A 27,759-nucleotide genomic window follows, 5' to 3' on the forward strand; every position below is an offset into this window, starting at 1 on the left:
TATATTTATAACAAGTAATATAAAATAAAATAAAAAGCAAATGAAAGTTATAGTGTAAACAATAATTCAATAAGTTTTTGTCATCGTAAACAATAAGTTTTTTGTATATTTAATGTATTTAAATTGTATTTTATTTTAATAAGTCATGGATTCTACAAATAATTTAGAAGAAAATTCGTTCGGCGACCACACTGAAAGCATAAATATGTCTGAGCGAAAAGAAGAAATGGATTCAAATACATCAGTCGAAGATACAACTTCAACGAAAAATATTTCTGAAAAACTAGCTCTGAATATTGAGAGTATCCCTGAAGATTGTACCTCTTGTAACACAGCAAATGTACCTTCTATAGACGATAAAATTTTGAACAAAGCAATACCCAGTGATCAAACTGAAAAAAATGTTTTAAATCCTTCTGTTGTGTCTGATTTAATATCAGAGCCTACAGAACAAATTAGTTGCCATATATCCTCCATTGATAAACCATTTGAACAACATTTAGATGCTGTATCAGATAATGAGGCCTTTATGAAAACATTTCCAGATGAAGATGTTTGTAGTGACACACAAGATGAAGAGATTCAGTTAAGATGGGATGATGATGATGATGATATAAACATACACAACAATGATCTACCAGAACATAGAAAAAGTGTTACAGTTGAAAAATCACAAAGTGAATTTATTGAAGGCAAGCAAAATGATACAACAAGTGAGGGAAAGCCAGACCAAGCTTCACCAGATAGTTCTAAAGAAGGAGATAAAGGTATAGTGATTGATTGTGAAAGCATTGTTACTCAACATGGTTTGAAGAAACCTGATATGATGTTAGAAATACCATCGCAAGAATTAATTGACTTCATGGATGATGATGAACCTGACCTATTAGATAATTTAAAAATGTCTCCTGATAATGAAGGTATTGAGATCCTTAATGATAGTATTTCTGATGAAAATACAAATGTATCTCAAGGTAATGAAACAGAAGCAGCAACTAATGAAGATTTACAATGGGGAAGTACAAATGTTAAATCATCTATTGAGGAATGTCAAGACGAGATGACTGAAACCGAAAATAAACATGGAACTAATATTGGCCCACTTGACAAAGACCAAAAAGAAATTATTTCTATAATAACACCTCCAAATGTTATTGCTGAAAATGAAAATTCAGAAAAAAAAAATTATCCCAATGAAGAGCCACAACCATCAACTTCGCAAGCTTGCATGATTACAGAAATGAGAAGAGACTCAGATGAAGTTGGTGAGGTGTCTGATAGCTTAGGTCTCTTGGCTGAATCAACAAGAGTTCTGGAGGATGATGAAGAGCCAGAAGATGAGGATGATGAGGATGACAATGATGATTATGATCAATATGAGGGTAAATATCTACTAGCATACAGACAGTATTAAATTATTTAAAAGTTTTAAAAATTATATTTCTAATTATTTTGTTATAGGTATTAATAGTAAATTTATTCTGTTTTTGATCGCTCTTTGGGTGTAGGTATCCTCCAGTTTATTTTGTTTATTCTTGTCTTTTGGCTTAGATCAATGAGACAATTCTGCAATTTCAGTAATGTTGTACCTTCACCTTTAGTCAGGCTGGTAAACTTTTCTTTGTAATGGGATTTCTCTATTTAATTGTCAAGAGTCCAGTCTATTACTACTTTAATCTACAAACAGCGATGAAAGCATGTTGAACATTACTAACGGCTGTCATAGTTTGGCAACTAATTTTCCTCCAAATTTAAAAAAAATGATGTTAGAAGATAACATAGCTATATAAGAAGTGTATTTAAATTTTTCTTTTGAAACTGGTATAAATTCCAAACATATTGATAAGACTATGTAAGAATTTTCGTAATGTTTTAGAGAGTAGCAATCAAATGGGAGCTGAATATTCAGAAGATTCTAATGCTCTAAACTCTGAAACTGATACTGTAAAGGCTGGACAGGTAGAAACTGATAATGTTGAAGAAGGTAAAGAAACTGACAAAACAGAAACTGCTACAACAGAGCAAGATAATGAATCATGTACATTCCATATAAGTGATATCAAAACACAAGATGATAGTAGTAAAGATGCCGAAGAAAGTATAGAACCAATGGATTGTGAGGATGTAAGTATACTATATCATTCATTCTAATTTGATTATTGTGGTCAACAGCAGTAAGTTCAGAAGTAGTAAATTTCAAAATTTTACACACTAATTAATACTATTGGGTAAAGTAAATTTGTATTTGACTTGTTTGTAAGATTCAAACAAGTTTTTTTTCGTGTTTTATTAGTAATATTATGATGGTTATAACTGATTTTTCGGAGGAAAAAAATAATATATTGTTTTTTTGTTAAAAGGTATCTATGACAGTTGATCAGGATGTAAACCAAGTGTCAAAAGAAGAATTATGTCCTCAGACAGTAAGTACAGTATTAAGTTATTTTATTTATAATTGAATAAAAAATTATGAATCATCGAGTCACATCACTTGTACATGCGATGGCCGAAAGGCCCCCCATTAGTTGGACAGACGTCATAGTTAAAGTCACGAGATGTCGCTGGATCGAGTCAAATCAAGTCGAGCAGCGGAAGACTGTTCATCGCGGCGATCTTTGGGGGAAACCTATATGTTGCAAAGACCTTCTATCGGTTCATTTTAACCGATAGTAATTATGAAAACTAAACTAGTTCTTCGTTTCCATTAATATCATAATGTTAAAAAATAATAAATTACACTATTTAATTGTTGAAGTAACACAAATAAGTTAATACTCCTGTTTTTTTTGGAAACTTGCCAAGTAATGGTAAATGTTACAAAAATATATACATGTGTATTTGTCATAAAACACTCTTCATTATATAAAAAGTAATTGTAAAATGTTCTAAAATTATATTAAATCCTGATATGAGATCCTTTATCTAGGTTCCAGATAAAGTATTGGATCAAATAAAAAAAGAAGTAATGGAACAAGCAACAGATGAAGTAGTGGAACAAGTACCGGATGAAATATGTACAGAGAGTATTGATATAGATAAAGATGAAGATAAAGCTGAGATTGCGTTAAGCGAACAACCCACAGAAGAAGAACGAAGTAAGTTAAATTAGCAGGGTCACATACGCAACTCCATGTCAAGGCGCGCGTTTTGCATATATACTATGCTTGTTGAAGCTCACACTCTCGCTTTTTTTACATTTGCACTGGTATTCTATCAGGATCATGTTTCCTGTTTAAGAATAATTTATAGCCTTTAGCTTTTGTTTATAGTTTATTACCTTGGATATGCCTTGTCTCAGTGTTAAGAGGCACTGGTACATCTCATAGAAGATCTTAGAGCTTCTCTAAAGTACAGAAGATGACAATTAGGCCAATTTAAGTGAATAAAAATATCGCTTATTCATGTCTTCTCACCAAAGTGCAAAATGTCTTCTATGTAAAGGTTTTCGCTAATAAACCGAAGAAAAAAAATATGGGGACTGTTTGTGAAGCGAGTTATAATAGGGCTTCTTATCGAGAGTTCCAAATTCAATGAGAGAACCTATTCAAGACTAAATTAGTTTATTTATGTAAAGTAACTTTTTTGGTGTTGCTATTAGTAAAAGTTGTCCAGGTTATAACAACCGATCAAGTCGAGATTCAGTCCTGCGGGTATTAACAATGAGTGACAGCCCAAGCAAGGGTACCCTAGAAGAGGCTCTTGGACCTTGTCACCAAAAGGCATGTCTCGTAATCGAACTAAAATCTTGGAGGTGAAAATCTCCAAAACTGGTGAAACTACTGTGTAGCGGCAAGAGCTAATACTCGCTAAGGAGTTTTCGGCTTTTTGTTGAAAGAGCACAGCTGCGGAAACTGAAAATTCCATGTGTGGAGCATTGTAAACCAGATTTAAATAGGCAAAACTAGTTAGAAGACATCAGAAGTTTAAATGCATTATTACTTCAATTATTTTAGGTTATTATGGATGGGTGAGTCAGATGACAAACTACTTTTGCTTGTTTGAAGGTTGATACTCCGAAAAGCGTTTTTTTGTTTATTTATCTGTTAGTAAATTATTGAAGCATCCGCCATAATTTCTTAAGCAAAATAAGTTGTTTAGTTATGGAGAATATATAATGCTCTTATTGTTTTCACAAATATTAACTGATTTAATTATTTCTACTTACATTTACAGTAAACCAAAGCCATTTTATTCCGAACGAAGCAGATGCACAAACTGAAAATGAAAATGAATCAATTTTGGGCAAGGATGACAATGTGGTTCTATTGGAAAGCTCTTCGGAAGAAGGTATATTATTTATTATCAGGCAAGCAGATATAAAACACGAGTTTGTATACTGTTTTATTTATTCATCCATATCAGCTGACAAACGCTCACTGCTATATAATATATATGCCGTCAACCGGTGTGTGGAACAGTAAATTTACTTGTAAAATCAATTATTTCAGTACACGATTTGGATTAACGTCATAGTCCATAGTCCAACATACAGGCATGTGTTACAACAGATAATTATTACGTTAAAACATACAATTGGAAATTTCAGATATTTCGGACGAAACTGAAAAGATTTCTTCTAATCAAGAAGAGGACACTCCTATCGTCTGTGAAGATATTTCCAATACTAATTCATTACAACAGTCAGAGGACGCTATAGGTGTAGAAACTGATTTAGTTATGAAAGAATCGGAAGAAACAAATAAGCTCACTTCACTCAGTGATAAGGTAAGGTTTAAGTAAATTATTTTTATAACACATTCCGTCTCTTCACATCACTTTTGATTTACTTACGGCACTGAAAAGTGGTCTCTCACTTTGGACTTCATTAGCTAGCTAACAGTAGCTCAATAAATCTTTTATGTTAAGCTGGATGCTATGCTCCTGATTTGGAGAGGTAATCTGTATGGTATGGCCCGGACCGATCAGTAAATAAAAGTAACAGTGTCCAGGTCGTTAAGAGAGAACTGATCCTCGTTGAGGCCCTAAAATGGAGAGAACGAACCAACAATTGCAGCGTAGTACGACCACTCACAATTGATAGATAACCTTGTTAAGGTCATCGGATGGCGACGGATGCAAGCCGCTGTCAATGTTGGAAATCTAGGAGATCTAGATTGATGATTATTAATGAATCAGCTGCAATGTTGATGACGATGACTATATTTTGAATTAGGTTTCCCTATAAGCAATTATCGAGCGATTATAGACCGTGAGTGAATCATTTCTAATGTTTAAATAGTAAGTAATCATTGACAAAATTACCTAGTTTTGTACCGTCTATACCATCGGGTGCAATATGAAATATAACTGCCCGAGTCGAGCCTTCTGAAAACTGTTTATAGTGAGTAGGAGCGGCCAATACTCCTAATCCGCCCAACCTGTTTCGCCGCACGTATACTACACGCGCACCGTCTCGCCACGTGCGAGGTGAGGTGCAGTACAAGGACTCGGTCCTAATTATACGCGCATTTGATGAAGATGTAAATGCCAATTGGCATCAGTGATAGTAATGTAAAAAATTACCGGCCTTCCCAATACAATAAAACAGATTATGTAACAGTCCGAGCCGAGGCAAAGTGAACACCCCATCCTAATTATAATAAAGTGGTCTGGGCTATGCGCTTTCAGCGTTCTACCACGAACCTGGTGCAGCTGTAAATGCCAACTAGAAAATGCTATTTTGCTATAATACATGTATTGTTTATTGTTTTTTTTTAGCTACGATCAGCGGTGGGTTTAGAAGTATTCAATGTAGACTCGGATGATGAGGTGGAAATGCTTTCAAAAGGTAAGCGATATGTAGAAATCGAACAATCAAATGCATATTTGCCTAAAGTTATTCTTTCTCTATGAGATCTAATCAGAGACGAGATATTGCCCAACGGATTGTCAAGTTTAAAGAACAGACCATGGATCAGCAAGCACAGCGTAGAACGTGAACCCGCAATGTGGCCAGAGGACCGTGTTAAGGTCGTCAGCCTGGATGCAGGTCGCTTCCTATGGTCTCTTGTTTTTATCAAATTAGGCTCTTCTGGCAATCTCTTCATGACGTTCACAAACACTTTCATTACATTAAAAATCTGATATGTACATACATTACAGGCGTTTAAAATATTCGCCATAGCAAGAGGTTTAAATAGAATACTATTTAAAAAAAAAAACTTCACGCTTGTTATTAATATACATTAAAATATGTATTCTCTGGTAATTAGTGATAATTAAATATTTAAATATTAATATGACTTAATTACACTAATATAACTTTAAAATTGTAGATGACGAAGCTGATGTAGATGACTTCGAGACGCTGCAAGAGGTCAAATGTGTTAACTTTGCCTGTGACAATCCATCAGACGTTCAGTACTATGAAGCCGACATTACGGTGTTAAAATATTATGAAGGGGATAGAAGCAAGAAGGCGGCTGTTTGTGAAAACTGTGCCAATAAAGTTGCCAAGAGGAATGAGGTACAATCAGATTTTTATTGAATATTCGTTTAAAAAAACACGATCTTTATAAAACCTCATCTATTTTGTGGTGTTGTTTTGTTGGTATTCCCAGCCCTTTAGCAACAGCTGTTTGCGATAACAGAGGTTAGAAAGATTTTAGTTTAAATAATTTTTGCAGTGTAGTGTGATATCATCACTTTAAATAATAAAATTGATTTTTTGAGACGCTAAATATATTTAAATATATGCGCAAAGGAGTAAACAGTCCCGAGTCAGCCAATCAGCATCGCACGACTGACAAAACGTCACATAGGTTGTGTGGGAAAGAGATAACGCTCTACGGAGCCGAAATTAGCCGATTGTCTCTTTCCAAAGGTCGATGTGCAATATTTATCGCCGGGTACTGTAACGCATTCTGTGCGTCACCGGCAGTATCGGCGAGCCGTAGCAATGATCGGACAACGTGAAAAGTAACTTTGATTATTTCCTTCAATGCCTCAGCTCGAGTCATTTCATTATTTATATATTCATATTTTTACACATGTTACACGGGGCACAATCGAAACTTATTGTCTTGTTCTATGATATAAAAGAAATTATGTACCTAAACGTAAATTTATGGCCTGATTGTAGTCCTATTACATTTTGAAAAATCATGCGGAGAGCATATATATGTGTAGGATGTTCCGTAATGTATGGTTAATTCTGGATTCCTTGAATTACGGCCACCAAGCGCTTAAAACATATATCTAAAAATACGAATCTTTTAACTTCGTTTAGTATACTTCTATTAAGATTGCCTTCTCATAAGATGACACCAAAAGCGCACAGCTGAATAAAAGTATTTAGTCACACTATTAGGCATCATATTTATTACAGGATACCCTGTATATTTAGGATGTTTAGATCAAGATGTATTTAAAACCCCCGTAACATTATTTTAAGTTTAAAAATGATTAACTCATTATCGAGTATCGAGGTAAGTAGCACAACGGTAAGAACTGTGACTTTCGACCGTAGATCGCGAATTCGATTTCCGGAATACAATCTTACATAATTTACGCTTTGTGTGTTAATTATATGATTGCCGCTGCTCAGAAAAAAGTTTTCTGAAGGGATTTACCATAATCACCACGCTTGGTAGGCGGGTTGGTGATCTCTGTGTGGTATTTTGGTACGCAGAGGACACCGTGTTCCATTTCTATGGAATAGTGGTAATCTTTTATAACTAATACATAAAGCACCTACGAACGATAGCAAGGCTAAGTTCTTGCCGCTGGGCTACCACTACTCGATATTTATACTATATAACCACAATGATATTGTTTATTTAGATTATATAGACAGAAAAAAAATTAAATTATTACAAAAATGAAAATGTTGGAAGATACATGATTTTTGAAAATGTAACCGTCTCAATTACTTGTATGTAACCCTGTAGACCCAATGGATATCCGATTCATTATTTATAAAATAATACAGAACTAATATTCACCGACAATAGGTAGTTAGAATCGCGGGATGTCGTTGAATATGGGCAGAGCCAGCCGGTCATCAAGTGGCAATTTTTGGATGAGGTCTACGCCTCGCAGCAGAAGTCTAAAGACTGACACATGTCAAAGTTATACAATAAATGTGATAACGCGTTGCCTGAATAAGGCTTGTTGATCAACTGTTTTCGTACAAACATCTGGAGAGAATTTTTCTTAAGATACAATGGAGTTGTCGTGTCCATCTATAATTACAGATGAAGTGAAGATGTAACAATTAAGTACACATGTGAATTTATGTAACGATTGTCAGTGTATCGATATTTTGTATCGTGCTGATAAATCAGGATATATTAAATATACAAATAATTATTGTACTACCGACCGCCGTTGGTATCGAAAGATTCTCAAGTAGCGACCACGAGCCGATAGATGGGGGCACATAGGCCCCCTATTAGGATGACCGATGATAAAGTCAAGGCCGTGTAAATTCCTAGTCGTAGCCTTGCAATAGGTGTTTGTCGGCTGACATGATGACTATGAATAAATAACCTTAATGTCATTAAATAGTCCCTCAATAAAGATACAAGAATTAAGATACAATAAAACACACAAATCTATTAGCTTCTTTGTAAGGGTCATAGCATCAATTGATAACATATTAATGTTATGCATGTTTCAGGAATTAATTGAAGGTATCAAAACTAATATACCACTTTTGGACCTGGACACGGGAAAGACTAAGCAAGAGTTAGTAGAGATATCCGACTCCGAGTCTGAAGATGAAGAAGAGTCAGTAGAAGATAACAGAGAAAAGATCGGGCCAAATGGCGCTAAGTAATTATATTAATTAATTTGACATTACATACATGTAAAAATTAGTAATAAGATCTCTATCTGTATTATTTGTATCCTGTTACTTATAATGATTTTAACAAGGAAACAATTCAAATAATGAAACAAGTCTCGAGCTATCTTTCATTTGTTTTCTGTCAAAATAAGTCAATCTAATGAAAAAATTCGATACATTTTTAAATTATAAAAAATGCAATGGTAGCAGCAAAAAAATTGAGGCATTTGTGCATAAACGTTGCAATTTGTTGTGCAATGCTAAAGCAGTGTCAGTACAAATTGTGCTAAATTGTATTAGATTGGTAATTTTTATACCACCCCCCTCTTGGTCGCCCAGCTATAGATAAAATAGACCTTATTTTTGTAGTGGATGAAAATTGGCGTATTAATAGTTATGACATAGCTAAAGAATTGTAAACTGACTACAAAACAGTTTTAACCCATCTGAATAAAGCTGCGAATATATATATATATATATATATATATATATATATATATATACATGAACACGCAGAAAGAAACCCAGAATCATAATGAAATTCGTTTTCCAAGAGATTAAGAACTGGTGACGTAAACTAGATAATGTACGATTAGAAAATGTTTATTTATGATCGAAGATCGGTTAGGTTTCACAAAACCCACTGAGGTTGTGCCAGTCTTATTGTATTCCTCGAACGACATAGGTGTCTCGGATACATGTAATATCTTTAAAAAGTGACCATGTGTAAACACACCCATATTTCTTAACATTTCTCATCGTTCATTACAACCATCTCTTTCTTTTGCTTACGAAAGTTTTTGAAAGTTACACTACATATTATGTTACATGTGTCCAACGAATAAATAGTGTATTATATACAATTACATATCAATATATGCAATTTCATCCTTTGATAATATTACCTTCATTCTATCGGTTTGATTTTTTCTAAGCTATGTATTATATGCTACTTTGTTACAGAATAATTGAAGAAATACTGGCTGACATGATCAATGATACTTGGGTGAAGTTTAAAATGGATTCCCGACTCGACGACGCTCAAAATGTTTTACAGCAAGAGTTGAATCGTTTGGATTGTAAGTAATATTTATTCAGTTCAATATCTTACTGTATAGGTAGTCATCCAATGTAAATCATAATTAATCATATATTTTTGTTTCTTAGTTTTAAAAAACTGAATTATGATTTTGTTTATCCAAAGTTCTGAGCCTGTCGCAGTCAAATAGAAAAATAAATAAATATTTTTCATATTGATCTTATATATGTATTGAATTTATGTTATTAACAATGATTATTTCTAAAAATCAGTCAGTTTTCTAAAAGACTAGTGAAGTAGGTGGCAAAATTAATAAAAGTCGGGCCATTTGCATAACAACACTTTCTATTTATTTATATACACATATAAATATAATTTTAATACTGTTAGTATGATTATGAACTTTGTAGTAGGAATAGAAGACTACAAGAGACAAAAATTTGGGATGCAGCGATTAATTTATTAAACTAAATCGATTTCGGGCCTTATGAGGTTGACGCTGATTAAGCTAGCATAGAGAAGGCTAAGCTCGGATATTGTCGACTATATTGTATAGGGAATGAGGAGATTCGTAGACAGACGAAAATAACCTACATAGCTCAGCCGATTTGCGGGTTGAGGGGCAGTGCGCGGGCCACTTGACGCGCAGAACGTCCGTTGGAGCCTTGAGCTTCTAGAGTGGAGACTACCACAAGGTGGATAGGCAACCTGGTTGAGAAATATGTAGACCTATTCCAGTTAGTGTTATTGGAAATCTGTGGTAGAAACCTATGTACAGCAGTGAATGTATTATGGCTGAAATAACGATGAATAGTTTAACATGGAAAACAAAAGTTATCAATGTTAATATTTTTTTTTCGCAGCGGAAAATAAAGAAATAAACCAGATGCTAAACGAGTGTCAGGTGGAAACCGACAAGCTGCGCAACGAAGTGTACTCGACATTTGGACAAGAGCGCAAAGAGTTACCGGCCATCGTAATATTGGACACGAACACCAGTGCGGTCAGTTTGTTTATTGATTACCTCTAACGTATTTATTCGGGATAGTAAATTTCAATAGATACACAGAACACTTTCTCTAATGTGTATGACATTAGAGATAGTGTTCTTGGTTTAAGATAATTATGTTCATGCATGCCATAGGTTCGCTCGAAAAAATGAATACAAACGATACTGAGTTTCTTGTTAGATTTTCTCAGTAGGCGGATGCGAACTAACGTAAACTTAATTTTAAGCTGATGATTATAAATGATCGTAATTATCTTATATAAAAAGCTATTTCGACTTTAATAGTTGTCAATAGTCCGCGAAGCGTCAAAACATACGTGACAATCGAAAATGCGGTACCGCACAGAACTATATGAGGTTAAAATCATTTCCAAGTCAGATAATTTAGTTAAAAGTTCCAAAAAAAACTGGACAAATTTTTTTCAAAAATTTTATTTATTTATATTAATTAATATTTATTATTAATGTAATTGTTTTAATTGCGAATACTTATGATGGTCACAATGTGTTTGACAAGTCAATCTACTGTTAAAATATCAAGGAATCGTTGAAACTGGTGGGAGTTTAACTCCCGTTTAAGTACTCAAAAGTTCCCATTTCTTTTCTTAATTTTCATTCCCATGGATCCTAACGAATAAGTAGAAATTAATTAAAATTTTTAACCATTATACTTTTCTGAACAAAGTTTTCTTTCAAAACTTAACGAATCTTTTATGTTTAATATAAATTTTAAATTGCAGTATCAATGTCACTACGAGGAGTACATACACGAAAAAGCGGAGGTGAGCGAATTTTTATTATTTCTATATACTTTGTATACTTACTATTTATCGGAAAGAGTTTATACCGAAAAATGCCCTACTTACCTAATTAGTTATAACAACCTAAAGATGCGTTTACATGTGCTAAAATGTCAGTTTAATTTTCTAAAAAGTAAGGAATAATTTCGATCATAACTCTGACGAAATTACCAAATGAAAGGTAATTGATATTTTCGTACCTTATAAAAAGTAGCTTTTAATAGATTGTTGTAGATATAAAGCATTTATAAGTTTCTTTACAAATGTTGACATCTGCATACAAAAGTGCGATTGAAAGAGTATCAGGTTTTATATATAATAAAAAATATGGAGGCCAAACTGTTGTTGCTGAATTTTTTAAAATTCATAGGAATTAAATCGTAGATCTATTAAAAATAATACCAAAAGTTATTGTAGTTATTGTTGTTGGTTGATGAAAAAGTATATATATTTACTGAAGATCATAATAAGACTCTTGACTCTTTAAGTTTATTGATACTAATTTGTGATACAGGTACCGCAATTACGTCCGAAGCGACGCGCGACTACAAACAGTGAACCGCCGGCCAAAAAGATTGCCGCTGTGACTGCACATAACTTGGAGAAAGACAAGTATAAACAGGTTAGTTGCGTTTTATAATTTTAATTTTAACATAATTTTTTGTACGGGATCGTCTAGATCAAGGTTCCGACTCTTTTTTCTCATAGACCTCTAAAAAATTTGCCGGTTCCAGTTGACTCTCTGCTACTACATTTCTACCAAAATCCCGAAAATTCGACCAAAAAAGCGGGCATTACATTTGACCATGGAAATTTGGTAGTTTTCGAATAAAAAGTGAGAATTGATTAATATTTCTGTCATTCTGTCTAAAATATAAAGAAGTCCGATTAAAAAAGTGACAAAATATTACTTTTTTGATATCTACCCATGCTTTATTCTGTTCCTTGTGGAACCAATCAACATTTCCCACATGCTTATGTTCTTTAAAAAATCCCATTCGGAAGTCTTGGTTCGTCCTTTTGCACATATGAATAAGCGTTGCAGATGGCAGCGATCCTTTGGCAAGTTTTGAAACGTATTGAATAAAGAATATGCATATATTTACAAATAACAGTCGCCGAGCTTCTTAAAATATCTGCCTACATTGATGCCTGCCTTGCGAATTGTGAACTTCTATCTTTTTTATCACGACAATCTAGCTTCCCATCAAGTTCCACCTTTGGGAACCTCTGGACTAGATACCTAACGTAAGGGTTTTCGTTTTCGTGGCTTTACCCTTTTGCGGCCAATAGATTGTTTACAGCAAGCAAGAAAATTATTTAGAAACTTAAAAGTGAATTGTATAGTTTAGATACTAACATATTCATTATCAAAACTTATATACAGAAAAGATCAAATATATTTAACTGATGAGTAGAAAGTCCTTAAAGCTGTATTAAATTTTATAAATCTGTTTACACAATTTATGCCTATTTTTTAAAATATGATACTTTGAATCTATTTAAATTAATTGTTTCTTATATTTGGCACACAGGGTAGATTTCTATCTGGTACCATTGGAAATCTATCTAGGAGGCTTACGTCCAGCAGTGGAGGTTTTACGGCTGAAATGATGACGATAATATTACCTTTCCGATAATGAAACTTTAAAGAGCGCCCATCGATACCACTTCCTTGAGCTGTTGTGTAAAATTTTATGGACCCAAGTCAATTCCCTGATAAGCCCATTAGTTTTTATTGTAGCGGATAAAGTTAATCTTTTACCGCACTGCCGTCTTAAAGTCTGTTTAGCTGTAAATGTTAACATCTCATTATTACATCTTACAAAACATATTGTAAGTCCTTAATAAGTAAATGATTGTTTATTTATAGGAAGTGAAGACTGAACTGAACACATTGGACGTGGTTGACGACGATGTGAGTATATAATCAATGTAATGAATATATAAATGTGTATAATAAATGTATATGTATATATATATTTATTTATAAAGAGGCTTAGAACGTGTATAAATCACCGTGTTACCATCGAATCCGAGATAATAAATTCGCCATTCCTAGTGACAGTGCATGACAGGCCACATAGCTCGCAAAACAGATGACCGCTGGGGCCTTAGGGTTCTGAAATGGGTACCACGTGCTGGTTAGCATAGCATAGGACATCTACATACAAGGCGGACAGACGATTAAAGCCGACGGTTGACATCGTATGCAGATCGCGTTAAACCGGTCTTATTGGAGGAAGAGTTTACAAGGAAGGCCGATGTCTAACATTGGACGTCATGTGGGTGAAACGATGGTGTTGATAATCGATTGGCTCTGTATAAACTTGATTTTTGAAATCACTGCAAAACAACGTTGCAGCACCAATCGTCACGGCGAGTAGTCGGCGTGTTGAACGTGAATTCTGGTTGGATATCAACTTCAAGTGGTCTGATTTTCGCATAATACGCTTACAGTACCTTAAGGTTTTCCAACGTTGTTTGCACTCTGTTAAATATTATATTTTATTTTGTCGGACATACGAAGTTCGAAGTAGAAGTGTGTATATTCATTCGAGCTTCGCCCTTATTTATGATAAATGCACAATTTTATTAATGATGATAACGTAATGTTGCCCCTACAACTTAATTTAAAATATAATTACTGAATTTATGGTTTTTTTCGGGTATAACTAGTACGCCATTACAGGATAGTTCAATCTGATTCTAGAGCGGACTTTTATAGTATTCTTTACATGTCGTACAAAAATATTCCTGAGGATAAACGCTATCATGAAAGGTTGTTAAACACCTACTGCAAGGACCAACGCAATGACCGGTCTTAGGTTGCCCCCATCCAGTGACTTCCTGACTTGACTATGTCGTATAGGGTAGGTCGTGTACGTGCCCCGAGTAGATAATATATATATATGTATATGTATTCGACACCAACTTTACGAGTAATAGTATGTTTTATTGACCGGCAGAATGTGGAAGTAGCAGTGGTAAAATTGTCAGCGGAGTCCGCACCTGCAGACCTCCCACCGCCTGGTGAAGTGTCTCGGCCGCCGCTTCGAATCGGTATGACGGTATACGCAATGAGAAGCAACTTTGGAATTTGGCTCAAAGCGAAGGTCGTCGAGCTACAATCTAAAAATTCGGTAAGCGTAACGAAATACATGAAGGCGAAAAATTCTGATATTCCATACGTTTTGCTTGGTTCCATTGATCACGTGGGTGAATTAGTTCAAGAACTTGGTTCATTGGGATATGGTTACTGTCTTATGATGACAACTTTTTGCTGATTTTTTCTATGAGATCGAATCGGGAATGAGGAGATCCATAGACGAACGGAAGTAACATAGCCCAGTGGACTGGTAAGTTGTAAAGGCATTGGGCAGATCACATAACAAGCTGATAGCCGCTAGAGCTTTTAAGTTCAGGAGTAGAAACCACGGTTTGGCTAACGCAGCGTGGGGCGTTTATTTACGAAGTCGACAGACGAAAGAAATACTGCAGATCGGTTCCAACCGGTCGTAATGATGATGAATTTATATTGTACATGCTTGATGTATGTCATTATAATCTGTCTAATGTTTAATGAATAAATAATTAAAAAAACAATTTCTGCTTAGAAACATCTGATTAAGTTTTATGTAAATAACTATTTTTTCGTAGTACTCCATGGTCTTATAAAAAGAGACTATTTCATTTTGCAGTCATCGTCACCTTTCACGATGTGCCTCGTTAGATTCGAGCACAAGGTTAACAAGAATCCGTTCAAGCTCCTACCGGCGCGCTGTCTCGCATTTTCAGAGCCAGCGGACGTTAGGCTCACTATAGGTAAGTTCCTGAATCATGAACATACCTATATTTATTCTTTTGCTTTTGTGTGGTATCTTTCTGTCAGCGACAACTGTAATATTTCTGCATAAATATGATGATGTGTATATAGGCATTTCAATTTCAAGTTCTCTTATGATCTGAGGAACTTATCATGCGAGTCATGTAAAAGAAGAAATCTAGATTTAAAGTAAGAGGGAGAGAGTTGTCTAACAAAGAGAATTAATAATATACTTTTTTATCAATATTCAAACTTCACATACATTGCAAGGCTTCTACAACTTTTAATGCTATTTATATAAACTTATAAGAGAATATTCATTTGTTTTAATTTATTATTAATACACTTATTGTAATAATTTTAGGAACCAGAATAATTGCAACATCTGAAAAACGTGAGACATTCTATTCTGGCGTCGTGGCGGAGGTTCCGAACCCGGTAAATAATTACAGGTATGTTTCCATGACATTACTTTATTGTCTTTAATATCTCTTTTTTAACTTAAAAACTCTTTTTTTTTTTAAAATTACTTGTTTACGTATTCGAGAACCGTGATTTGCAACTAAATGTATAATAGTAACTTTCAACTTGTCAAGAACAACTAATTATGATCACTACTCGCAAACATGGCGTATGTGTATATCTTATAACCTTGAAGCATTAAAAAAGAGATATATTTAATGTTAAAATGTATCTAATTATGGAGCTAGCAATAATTACTTCTATCCATATTATTCTTTCAAATAATTGGTGTGGATAACGTCTTATTTTATTTTTATTGGATGTAGTATTCATTTCTAAAAAGTTGTAAACCTAGCTTAATTTTTATTATGTGCTATCTATATTGTTTGTGTGATCGACTTACAAACAAATTAAACAAAAGCTGGATAATCATTTCAAAATGACGCTGTCACTTCATACGAACAATTCTTCAAGCTACATGGGTGACCTTGGTGCTTCTGCCTTAATCATTAGCTTAAATTTGTTTGCAGTGTCATCTAACAATTTTCAAAAAAATATTATATTCATTAAAATTATTTCAGATATCTAGTATTTTTCGACGACGGGCACGCGAAATACGCACGGCATTCAAACACACGTCTGGTCTGCGAATGCTCGCCTTTGGTTTGGGAAGAGGTGCATCCCAACTCGCGGGACTTCGTGCGTCAGTACTTGTTGTCATATCCCGAGCGGCCCATGGTGCGTCTTCATCCCAAGCAAACCGTCAAGACGGAGTGGAACGGTATGTATCAAATAATATATAATAAAACCAAACTAATTTATATCAGTGTTTCTTAATCTGTGCGTATGGGCCTTTATAGAACGTAGGGTGTTAAGTAATCTTTAATTACAATAAAAACAGAATTCTGTAAGTAAGGCTTGTTAATGTACTAGACCGTTTTGCTATTTTTTTAAATAGTTCTACGAATAGTCCTCGGAACTTTTAGAACCAACGCTGATGCAACTCGGAAGGGTCCACTGATTTGTCTTTCCATTAGTTTTTCGGTCACAAAGCCAAGAACAATAGTAGTAACTTGGAAAAACTTGATCAGTGGAAAAGTATGAACCACACTCGATACCGCAGTAGCCGAGACAATACACACCTCCGAAAGCAGGCACAGATGACGTAATATAGCACGCAATAAACTTTCCAAAAAGATTCGCGTATTAATATTAGAATAATCTGTATATAAAAAAATAATAAATCGCTAAAAGTGTTAAAAGAAATTTAAGTCACGAGAAATATTTAAATGTCTCTGGCTGTCACGCGTTCAATTAAAACAAATAAACGCGTGTAAGGACCGTCCCTTAAAAAAGTAACATACTTAAGCAGAATCGACTGTAGCTTAAATTCGATAACCAAACAGTTGGACGGAAGTGATACTGACAAACAATTATGTTTTTGTGACATATTTTGTATTTCATATTTGAGACGATAAAACAATTACGTATTTAGGTTTGTTAATTTAAAATTTCCTAATTTGTATTATATCATACAATGTGTAGGCAAATGGTGGAACTCTCGTGTGATGGGGGTGGACGCGTCACTCGCGCTGATAAATCTAGCAGGCGACAGGCTAGAGTGGATTTACCGTGGCTCCACTCGTCTCGGGCCCCTGTATCTGGAGTTCCAGGCTGCTGAGCGTCAGCGAGCTAGACCCATGCCTCGCTCTGGTCCACAACATCGGGTATGTATATATTTAAGATCCTATATGAAACATCTGTATATATATTAAACATAAATTAATTCAAACCAAAATATCTAAGCGAGAGAAAAGGACAGACTATTAAGGTTCGGGATTAGAAGAGCGTCAAAAATTGTTACAAAAAGTAATGATGCGTCTATACGGCTAGTTTAGAAAAGTCTAAAAAAATGTTAGTTGATACATAAATTTTCAATTGTATTTATAACGAGGGAAAAGACAAGAAAAATAAACATAAGTATAGTAATAAAAATTTTACGTAAATTAAATAATATATTTACCTTTTTAACACATTATGCAATGGAGGTCTCACTGCGTTATAGGCATTTTATACTAACTGGTATACAGAGTGTTGCGGAGATAAAATTTATAATTTAAGTATAAGTTTTTCGATGTCCTTGCCCTAGCCATCCGAAAAATATTTCCCTCCGAGTCGCTATACAGGAAATTTTGTATTCATATAAATGCATCCTTACATTGTAACCAGTAATTAATAATTTAAGTGCGTTTGGTAGTTTTAACACCTGAAATACATGCATATAGTAACCGTGAGTAAACAAAATAATATGGATGCAATAATAATTATTTATAATTCATGTTTAGACGAACATGCCGTACGTGGAGTACACCCGCTACGACGAACCTCAGCCGTCTAAGTCTCCGACCGGTCAGACGCCTCAACAGAACGAAGTGAGTTTTATTTTATATACGTTGTAATTTACGTATTATTTTAGCAAGTATTATCATTCAGATTATATTAATACAACCTGCATTGTATTTTTTCTTCTATAGCACTTAACATAAATACTTATATATATAATTCACTATTACCTACCTACAATTATCTACGCTTTAATTTATTTCTCATTTGTTTTTACATTTATAGGCGAGTGTGAAATAATTTTTTTTGGCACTTTAGCGTTTTCGAATGTTACTTATATAATATATTTATTTTTATTGATCGAAGTAATTTAGGTGAAACAATTTTTCGGTGTATTAAATTATTTAGACACTACGTTTTTCCATCCTAATGATACATGTTTGTGTTTATTGGAATCAACAGTAAAACTGTTTACAGGAAATGCGACAACAGCGTGCGGTAGCGAAGAAATCAACAGCATCCAGTCAAATACCGCCTCCAGCCCCGCCGGCTGCCGCAGGGAATTTGGACAATGTCACCAGTAGAGTTGTGGTAAGTGTAAACGCTAACTTATAAAACTGTAACTAATAATAATATAAATGTATATAAATATTTAATATTCTGTTAATGCTCCAGAGACATCGTGTCTAAAGTTTGTATGGGAAAAAAAGAATGTCTCTTTTTCATTTTTTTATATGTTCTCTATAAGAAACTTACGTCCCTTTAAAAAGATATGAAAAAATTACGAAATTGTGTTAGCTGTTCAAGAGTTTTGTGCTTGACAACAAATTGGGCGATTGTTGTAGGTCGACAAAAACCAAAAATATAATTTTAGCTGTTACATTATTAATCACGAGTTATTTTGTTAGTACTATACGCCGAAGAATGCAATTCGCCCGTACAAGATGGTACCGCATCAGTGCGGACCCAAGTGCAGGCGCACCGACGTGTTGGCGCTCAAAGAGCTGAGGACGTACAATCCGTTGGCCAAACCGCTGCTCAGTGGTTGGGAAAGGTAACATAATTATTCACAGCTTGACAATATGCCTTTATAGAATTTAAAAAAAATACAGTTTTTATATGACGCATAAGCTATTATAATTCGTAACATTTAAGTCATTTAAAAATTTTACTGACTGTCTGACTCTTTTTTTTTCGATCATTTTTTTTTGTAAACACCTCACTAGATATTGTAAATGTGTAGGCTTTTCGGCACAATTTACTACTACTACGTAGCTCTCTCCGTCTCCATGCGCGCAAATAATACATTGGTTAATGGACGACGAACACTTGTACATTATTATTAATAATTACAATTTAGCTAATAATAATTATTTGACATATAATAATTATGTTTCCCAAAGCGTGTCAGAAGATCCCACGTGAGCCCGCCGGACATTCAATACCACTTATCATAGGTCGCCATCTTGATCAATTTCTAAAAGTGTTGCCATATATTTAACCGAAATCCCTACAAATATACAGTACAATACTATAAAGTATAAATTTCAACCAATTTAATCCAGGCGGATCGAGGGCTTAGCTAATATTGCCAGAATGACGGTTGAAAATTCGAAATTTGATCACCTTGTCTCTATAGAACCAGTTAAAATTGACAATAGCTGTTGGTTACATAAAGTTATTTACTTTTAGATACAACAATCCTTAGAATTACCTTCGTGTACTTCAAAGATTTATAAAAGCAATCTACTTTCATTAGGCAAATAGTTCGTTTCAAAGGACACAAAGAAGTGTTATACCGGGCGCCTTGCGGACGCCGGCTGCGAAATATGGCCGAGTTGCATCGCTACTTACGCACGATCAAGTCCGACATGCCCGTCGACTTGTTCGACTACGGACCCTCGACTCATTGCCTGGCGGAGTTCGTGCTCAACAAGTGTCTCGTCGGCAAAAAGGTATCCCTTACTTCGAATTATTTTGTATTTTTAAACCATTAACACTGACCATATGAATAAGTCATAATAAAAACTAAAATCATACCGTGCTTACGTATAATGACAAAAAAGCTTGCAAGGGGCAAACAATTTAATTTTTTTGTAATCGATTTCACAATATCATTGCGATGCTTTATTGTTCCTTCAAAAATTCTTTACTCATAGAATTTTTAAGATTTTTTTTTAAATATTTCTTGATAATTGAGAGACTTTTTAATGGCCTCTCTTATTGGAGACCTCTCGTACTCCCCTCTCTGATTTTGGGACAAGGCATTTACATTTTTTTTAATAATTCTCTTCACATACTTTTTTTTTATTTCTTTACTCTTCTTTTATTTGTCACATTATCTAACTTTCCTCTTCTTTCTTTCTGTAATTCTCTGGCAATCCTTTACATACTTCCTTTCATGCATCGCCTCTCTTCCTTAACCTCGTTCCTCAAATATTACATTTTTTCGCTTTTAACTTTATTGTTTGCTTTTCTATTTTGTATTCTAATCTCTTATACTTATTTAACACAGATTATCACAGGTTATCACTGACACAATTTTGAATAGATTAACATTGATTCTGTTTTATTTATGTCTCCGTATTTTGTTTGTTTCATATTTTTTGTATTGATTACCTCCTATTTGTCGAATTACATACCCGACTTGTTTTATTTATTGCTTTTGTTTCATTTATTTCTTTTAATTATTTATAATATATATTGTGAACCCGAACCGAACCTATTTGACCACCAAAGCGTTACTAAATTTTTGTTTATGTAAACAGCTTCGTCACTAATGTATGGCGTTAATAATTTGAATTGTCCCACGCAGGACCTGTCGCACGGCAAAGAAAACGTGCCGGTGCCGTGCGTGAACTATTACGACGAGTCGTTGCCGGAGTTCTGCTCGTACAACACGGAGCGCACGCCCACCGCCGGCGTGCCTCTCAACCTCGACCCCGAGTTCCTGTGCGGCTGCGACTGTGACGACGACTGCGCGGTATAAGCACACACACACACATACACGCACATACATTTTTTAACATACACACAGGAGAGAGAAGAAGAAATGAACAAGAATATTAACAGAGTGATATCTACGGCATAGCAAAAGAAGTAGAGGTAGATAGAATAAGAAATGGAAGAATGACAAGAAGCAAGCCCAACATGGATGAACATAGCAATGAATGAAATCCTTTAGACAAGGCCTTTGTCGGAAGATAAGCTATAACGATGCCAGTTTGCCGATATTTATAGTATCCTATTATTAAGAAATATAATATAATCTGGCTTTTTATATAAAAAACAGTAATAAAAGCTATTTTATATTTTTATTTGTATTTACAGGACAAGAGCAAATGTGCTTGCTGGAAAATGACCTTAGAGGGAGCTCGAACGATTGGCTTAGAAGGCGACGTGGGCTACGTGTACAGGCGGCTGCCGGAGCCGTTGCCATCTGGGATATATGAGTGTAATTCCAGGTATGATCATGATTTTTTTATTTTCAAACGGGGCATAGCTTTACGTATAAAGATACAATATAATTTTTATTTGTTTTGTCATAGACTATTAGTTTATTAATCTTATCTGCGCATTATTCTTATTTCCTTTCAAAACGTATAAATCTTTCGCTTTTTACTATATGTTTAATCATTTATGTCTGATGTAAACACCGTTGGATTTTAAATAAATTAAAATAAACGATCATTAAATACTCAGATGGACATAGTAAATATCTAATTGCTATATAAGCTAAATAAAAAGAAGAGTAGAAACGATGACTTCCTAGGCTATTGAAACCCAAGAAGAGATTTCCAACTAATTTTACTAACTAAGACACTTCTAACAATTTTATACTATATGGCTGTTAATAATAATAGGGTGTATTTGTAGATATATATAAAAGTTAAATTGTAAGTAAAGTTTAAAAATCTAAGAACAATAAGAACAAGTACCCATCATACTTTTTCTATTGTAAATTTACAGGGAGTGGGGAATGGGTGCGCTATATGTTTTGGTCGGATAATAACGTTTTAAGGCTGAAATGACGATGAACAAGAAAGTAATTTAAAGCAGAAAACAATAAAAGGACTATTTTATATATAAAATTGTTTGTTTGTGTGTGTATGCATGTGTGAGATAGAGCGTGAGTGTGCGTACAAATAAGAGTGTGTCTGTGTGTACGTGCGTCAAGCTTTATACTGACTTAAATCCTTTACGCCTAAATAGATTTTTTTGTAATAGTACTTTTTGCTGGATAAACTTGTTACATTGCAGAGAATGGAATATATTACACAGGAATTTTTAGTAAATTCGTCCACATTTGGCAACAAAAGAGTTAATATATAACAATTATTGTTTTGGGTGTAAGTCAATGTATGTATTATATAAACATAAAAAAAAATCAGTCATCTTTTTATTACAGATGCAAATGTAAAAGTACATGTTTGAACCGCGTTGCACAGCATCCTCTACAATTAAAACTACAAGTAAGTTGCAATTGTTTTAATTTTTATTTATTACCCTGTAATGTATATGTTATAACTTATTAACGTTACCCAGGTGTTTAAAACCCTGAACCGTGGATGGGGTATAAGAGCTCTCAACGACGTGCCAAAAGGTGCCTTCCTTTGTGTTTACGCGGGAAATTTACTTACCGACGCTACGGCCAATTTGGTAAGCATTATTTATTTATTTCTTTACATTTTATTGTTCACCAAAACTGTATATAAAAAAAGAAGAGTAAATATTTCAAAGTGACATAGATAATAACTTAATATAGAAACACAAGAGGTGGTGTTATCTCTTGAAGCAATCTCTACCAGACAAGCTTTGGAAGGAGATAAGAGACATAAGGAGAGGGCAGTTTAGGGTGTACACATACAAATACATACATTACTATACATATATACACAAACATATATACATTTCATCCATATAATTAAAAGCTGTTACCTTTATATAGGAATGTCCGTATAAACCGATAATATTAACCGATTAGTCCAGGTCAAATTTCTCAATCGAGGGTCTTGCCTGCTATCCTAATTACTCTATGAAGCCTTCATCATTACATATTAGGCGATAGATGCTCACTGTAAGGCACGGGTGTCCCCAAAGATCACGATTATGATCGTTTTTGCACTACCTGCTTCCAACGACTTCCTTTCGACCTTTTCGTTAGTCCATCTAGTTACGAAGACAGTTGTTGGGGAGGACAGACGACCTGGTTATGGTCGTCAGGAGATGTTAGATGCTAGATGCAGGCCATCCAAGCGATGGACATTCTACTATTGAAATGATCTTTTTTTATTATTTTGTATTTTAAAACTAAGATGTATCAAATCGAATTTAACTATACATTACGATTAAAAAACAATAATTAATTAATTTTTGATAACATCATTTATATTTGAAATCCACATATGTATGAAATAAAATAATATGTGAATAATTAATCGTTGCAGGACGGACTCAATGAAGGCGACGAGTATCTCGCGGAACTGGATTACATTGAAGTTGTGGAGCAGATGAAAGAGGGCTACGAAGAGGATATTCCAGAGTCCCTGAAGGAGCCTTCAAGGGTAGGTTACACAGGCAGATATTTACACACAACCCTCACTTATTATCATAGATATATCTTACTTAGTTTAGTCATATTTTTTTTCTATTGTATTTTTTATATTTATTGCCTTGTAATAGTTTATACATAAAAAATGTATTAAGCACATTTAAAATTATTAGGTTATATATTAGGTTAATTAATAGGGATCTTTAAGAATTTTAATGATTTCAAATTATCATGGCGCTTAGAGCATTCCTAAAACTAACCATCAATCATAAGATCAAGACAAGATGACGGCCAGAGATCAGTTCTGATGTAGTCGAAAAGTAGGTTTCGCTATGTTCTGTCCGCACCATGTTGCGAAGCCATCTACGCTTATAAAGCTTTGAAATAGCTTTTAAGGTCTTTAAGGATCTAAGTTTTTTTACAGACTCGCTATTTAGCTATAGTTGCCACATGCTTTCTATAACGAATTTAATAAACCTGCGAAACTTGCCGATACCCGCGAATCGTTCAATACAAAACGTGGGACATATGTTAGAAGACTTGACCTTTGATAAAATTATTTGGAGTATTAAAACTTTTCCATCAATCAGCACCAGATGAATTCGTCAAAATATAATATAGTTGTATTTTCATTAAATTAAGCTTCATAACTTCTTATTGTAGAGAAGCTCAACAAAAGATTTCTCGGAGGATGAAGAGTCATCATCGGAGGAGGAGGAAATTAGACTGTCGAAAGACGAAAGAGATGATGACTTCCAGCCCGGTTACGTCGAAGTCGGCCCTATGGAGTTTAAGTAAGTGAATGTCAAACACCTGTCATCACCTTCACTTGTTCGTGTACAAGAGAGTTTTTTCTTACCTATTTACTTAAAAGCTAACTGTAAATTTCAAACCTGTTATCACAACTTATATTTGTTAATTACCGTAATCTAAACATGTCAATTTTAGCCAAGAAATGTTTGTTTCAAGTTTATTAATAATCTATTCTGATTTTTGTTAAAAGTAAACGATTGCGTACACGACAAAAACGCAAAAAAGAGAAACAAAACGATGAAAATGAAATGGAAGAAGAAAAGAAAGAGGAAAAGAAAGAAGACGAGAAACCTGAGAAGCAAGAAGAAAAACAAGTAGGGAAACAAGAAGAAAAAGAGGGAGAAAAAGAAAATGCTGAGGAAGATTGCATAACTATAAGTGATGATGAAGAAGGTTTGTGGTAGTTTTATCTATTAAATTATAGAAAAATCGAGCTGGTATAGAAATAGAGTTGTCTGTGTTATATATGACGTCATTGGAAAGAGGTAGTAAAATCTTAAAGGGGTAAATGTATAATTGTGTATATTCAATACAAGTTAGCAGGGACTGATAGTAAGGAATAATTAATTTTAATAAGTAGCAAACGTAATTTTTAAAATACTCTTCCTACTTCATCCTGTAAAAAAATATTCAATATATAATAGTACTTAAATTCAAGTTTGGACTTTAAACATGACGCTTGTTTATACGTCACTTGTAAACTCTTTTGATTTACCAACCAATAACAATGGAATTAGATTTCATAGAGTTTAATAAGTATTTTATATAGTAACTGCATTTGTATTGTTGCAATGTTTAGAGAATTGTTTCAACAAAACAGCCTCATGGCATCGATTCTTTGATATTATTTGTTAATTTATATGTAAATTTTAAATGTTGTTTATATTTTTCGTCTAGTGAGGGAGCCATCACGGTTTACGGCACAAGCGGGAATGGATGCAAAACAATTAGTCTCAAAATATAGGTAAGATTTTAAAATATTCTTTAAATTCTAGATTCCACAATTCATTTTCTTATATATATATATTTCTTATATATATATGTATATATATACATGTATATGTATATATATATGTATATGTAATTAATCACGTAATATCATTATTTAAATATAGATATATATATGAATGAATTGTAGATTATTACATGTACTTATTACATGTGAATTTAAATTGTAGCTCCAATAATCAATTAATCTTTAACTTAATTTTTTTAAGTAGTGTCCGTGTTATAGTATCTTACATGTGAACTCATTAAACTTGAAGACAATCCTTCGGAGGTTACAGCGATTTACATCTTTACTATACCCTCAATAATAATCCCTATTCGAGGAGTGTAGAAATGAAACACTCGACAAAGCTTGATGGGATATTATTTGCGTGCCGTACAATTAGCGGCTCGGGGTAGTTGTGATAGAAAGCGCGTGGAAATGAATCAGTGAGTGGCACGCGTCCGGTGTGTATCGGTGTCTGGTCGCGTGTGCGCGTGCGCCGGTCATCTGGCAGTAGCTTCTGTTGGCGCGCCCTCCGCGCCCGTGCATGACCCTCGTTCACCCTCCGCCAGTTGGTTATAGTGCGAGGACGGTGATGCTAGTGTTGTGTGCACGCCACACACGAAACTAGATGTCCCTCAAACGTGTCCTCCCCCGCAACTCCTTTGCGAACAAAATTAAGTAAAATTTGTTCAATAATCAAATAATAATATTAGCTGACCTCAACTTGATGAAAAGAATATTACTTTCAATTTTCAAGTATTTAACCATTATGGTTTCAGAAATACCGTGATGAGTTAGTACATACGCGAAAATCTCGTACAAAGATACTATCAAACGTGTAATGTGCGTGCGGTTTGTTAAAATTCATCGGGTGTTTCAGATCGGTTCGTTCGTATTTCGGCAAGGACGAGGCGTGCTACATCATGGATGCAAAGGTCCAAGGCAACATCGGTCGTTATCTCAATGTAAGTTACTAGCAAATGTTACATAACATAGCTTAAAGAAATTAGTATGTATTCTATTTCTACTAATTTAATATATAACACATTGAGCGCCACCTTGATTTCTAAGGGGGTCCCCGACAGGCCACGCGCGCCACTTAGAAGCTGGTACTGCAAGGCTAGATAAGATTTTATCCAAATGGATTCGTGATCAGTATTCCTTTTACTAGTTCATTGCAGTTCTTGACCCTGTGCAGTCAGAAATTTTCTTTAGGCCTGAACGTCAAAATGTTACATTCTATGTAATAACATTGCACCGAACAGAATTAAATTACATTATTATATTAAATTTCAAATAAAATCAGGAAAAGTCTCTGAAGTTCGAAAGTACTGTAAATTATGTTATGACATATATATAAGAAGAGAAGATGATGATGAAGACATTTAGAAGATGGAAGGAAAAAGGCGTATTGTAACATTTTGTGATACTTGTGAAGGAGAACCATTTTTATATTTGCCCATGTTTCAATGTATCCAATTAATCCTGAAATGATACCGAATTAAGAAAATTTGAAGTAAATTTTCTGTAATTTCGCAAAATAGTGTAAATTTTATAGTTCTTGTGTTACACGTTGTGAGCCAGCGATGGTTGACGCGGCCTAAACGGGAAGTTTAGTGTCATCCATTGATGGTTGTCGTGGCGCTCAACTTTTTACGTATGTCGTATTTGACGTGTGTGTGTGTATATATTTTCAGCACTCGTGCTGCCCGAACGTGTTCGTACAAAACGTGTTCGTGGACACGCACGACCCGCGGTTCCCGTGGGTGGCGTTTTTCGCGCTGTCGCATATTCGCGCGGGAACTGAACTCACTTGGAACTACAACTACGACGTTGGTTCCGTTCCCGGAAAGGTGCTCTATTGCTACTGCGGTGCCGTCAACTGCCGTGGACGCCTTCTTTGAACATCAAAACCTTCGTCGCCCATCGTTGTCTACTAGACCTTCGTATCTACGATTACTAGAAATGTCCATACATTATAATATTTAGCCTAATTAATTGTTACATATTACGAAACAGTCTGAAATGCTCTAAATTATGTTTAGGACATGATGTTTTTGTACGTCGGTAATTAATGCTGATTTTGCATGCCGCGGAAATATGTGATTTTACCTTAATGTATTAAGTTGCTCAC

At 34.4% G+C, this 27,759-nt stretch overlaps 1 protein-coding gene across 1 annotated transcript; it reads left to right on the forward strand.

Moving 5' to 3' along the window:
* Positions 1-52: 52 nt before the first annotated feature.
* LOC137922750 (histone-lysine N-methyltransferase eggless-like) lies at positions 53-27,657 on the forward strand. The gene is made up of 33 exons (XM_068765800.1): positions 53-1,382; positions 1,877-2,124; positions 2,361-2,423; positions 2,927-3,095; positions 4,174-4,287; positions 4,547-4,725; positions 5,719-5,788; positions 6,276-6,466; positions 8,621-8,775; positions 9,752-9,867; positions 10,691-10,830; positions 11,577-11,618; positions 12,151-12,258; positions 13,510-13,554; positions 14,606-14,779; positions 15,338-15,461; positions 15,827-15,914; positions 16,506-16,705; positions 17,470-17,651; positions 18,270-18,356; positions 18,745-18,858; positions 19,176-19,321; positions 20,027-20,222; positions 21,083-21,250; positions 21,598-21,731; positions 22,676-22,739; positions 22,813-22,926; positions 23,715-23,831; positions 24,482-24,612; positions 24,822-25,024; positions 25,529-25,595; positions 26,506-26,590; positions 27,323-27,657. Exons 1-33 carry the CDS (start codon positions 146-148, stop codon positions 27,527-27,529), a joined length of 5,478 nt encoding a protein of 1,825 aa, XP_068621901.1. The 5' UTR covers positions 53-145; the 3' UTR covers positions 27,530-27,657.
* Positions 27,658-27,759: the final 102 nt, after the last annotated feature.

Source organism: Battus philenor, unplaced genomic scaffold (genome assembly GCF_028537555.1).
Source record: "Battus philenor isolate CCGP_79_NKW_IND1 unplaced genomic scaffold, ilBatPhil1.0.hap1 SCAF_20, whole genome shotgun sequence".
Lineage (NCBI taxonomy): Eukaryota > Metazoa > Arthropoda > Insecta > Lepidoptera > Papilionidae > Battus > Battus philenor.

What these genes read in the sequence shown, in the direction of transcription:
- LOC137922750 (XM_068765800.1), top strand. Translation starts at nt 146, where the DNA reads ATGGATTCTACAAATAATTTAGAAGAAAATTCGTTCGGCGACCACACT. An exon ending in CCCTGAAGGAGCCTTCAAGG is followed by an intron (nt 23,832 to 24,481) that starts GTAGGTTACACA and finishes TTCTTATTGTAG; the next exon opens with AGAAGCTCAACAAAAGATTT. An exon ending in GTCGGCCCTATGGAGTTTAA is followed by an intron (nt 24,613 to 24,821) that starts GTAAGTGAATGT and finishes TTTTGTTAAAAG; the next exon opens with TAAACGATTGCGTACACGAC.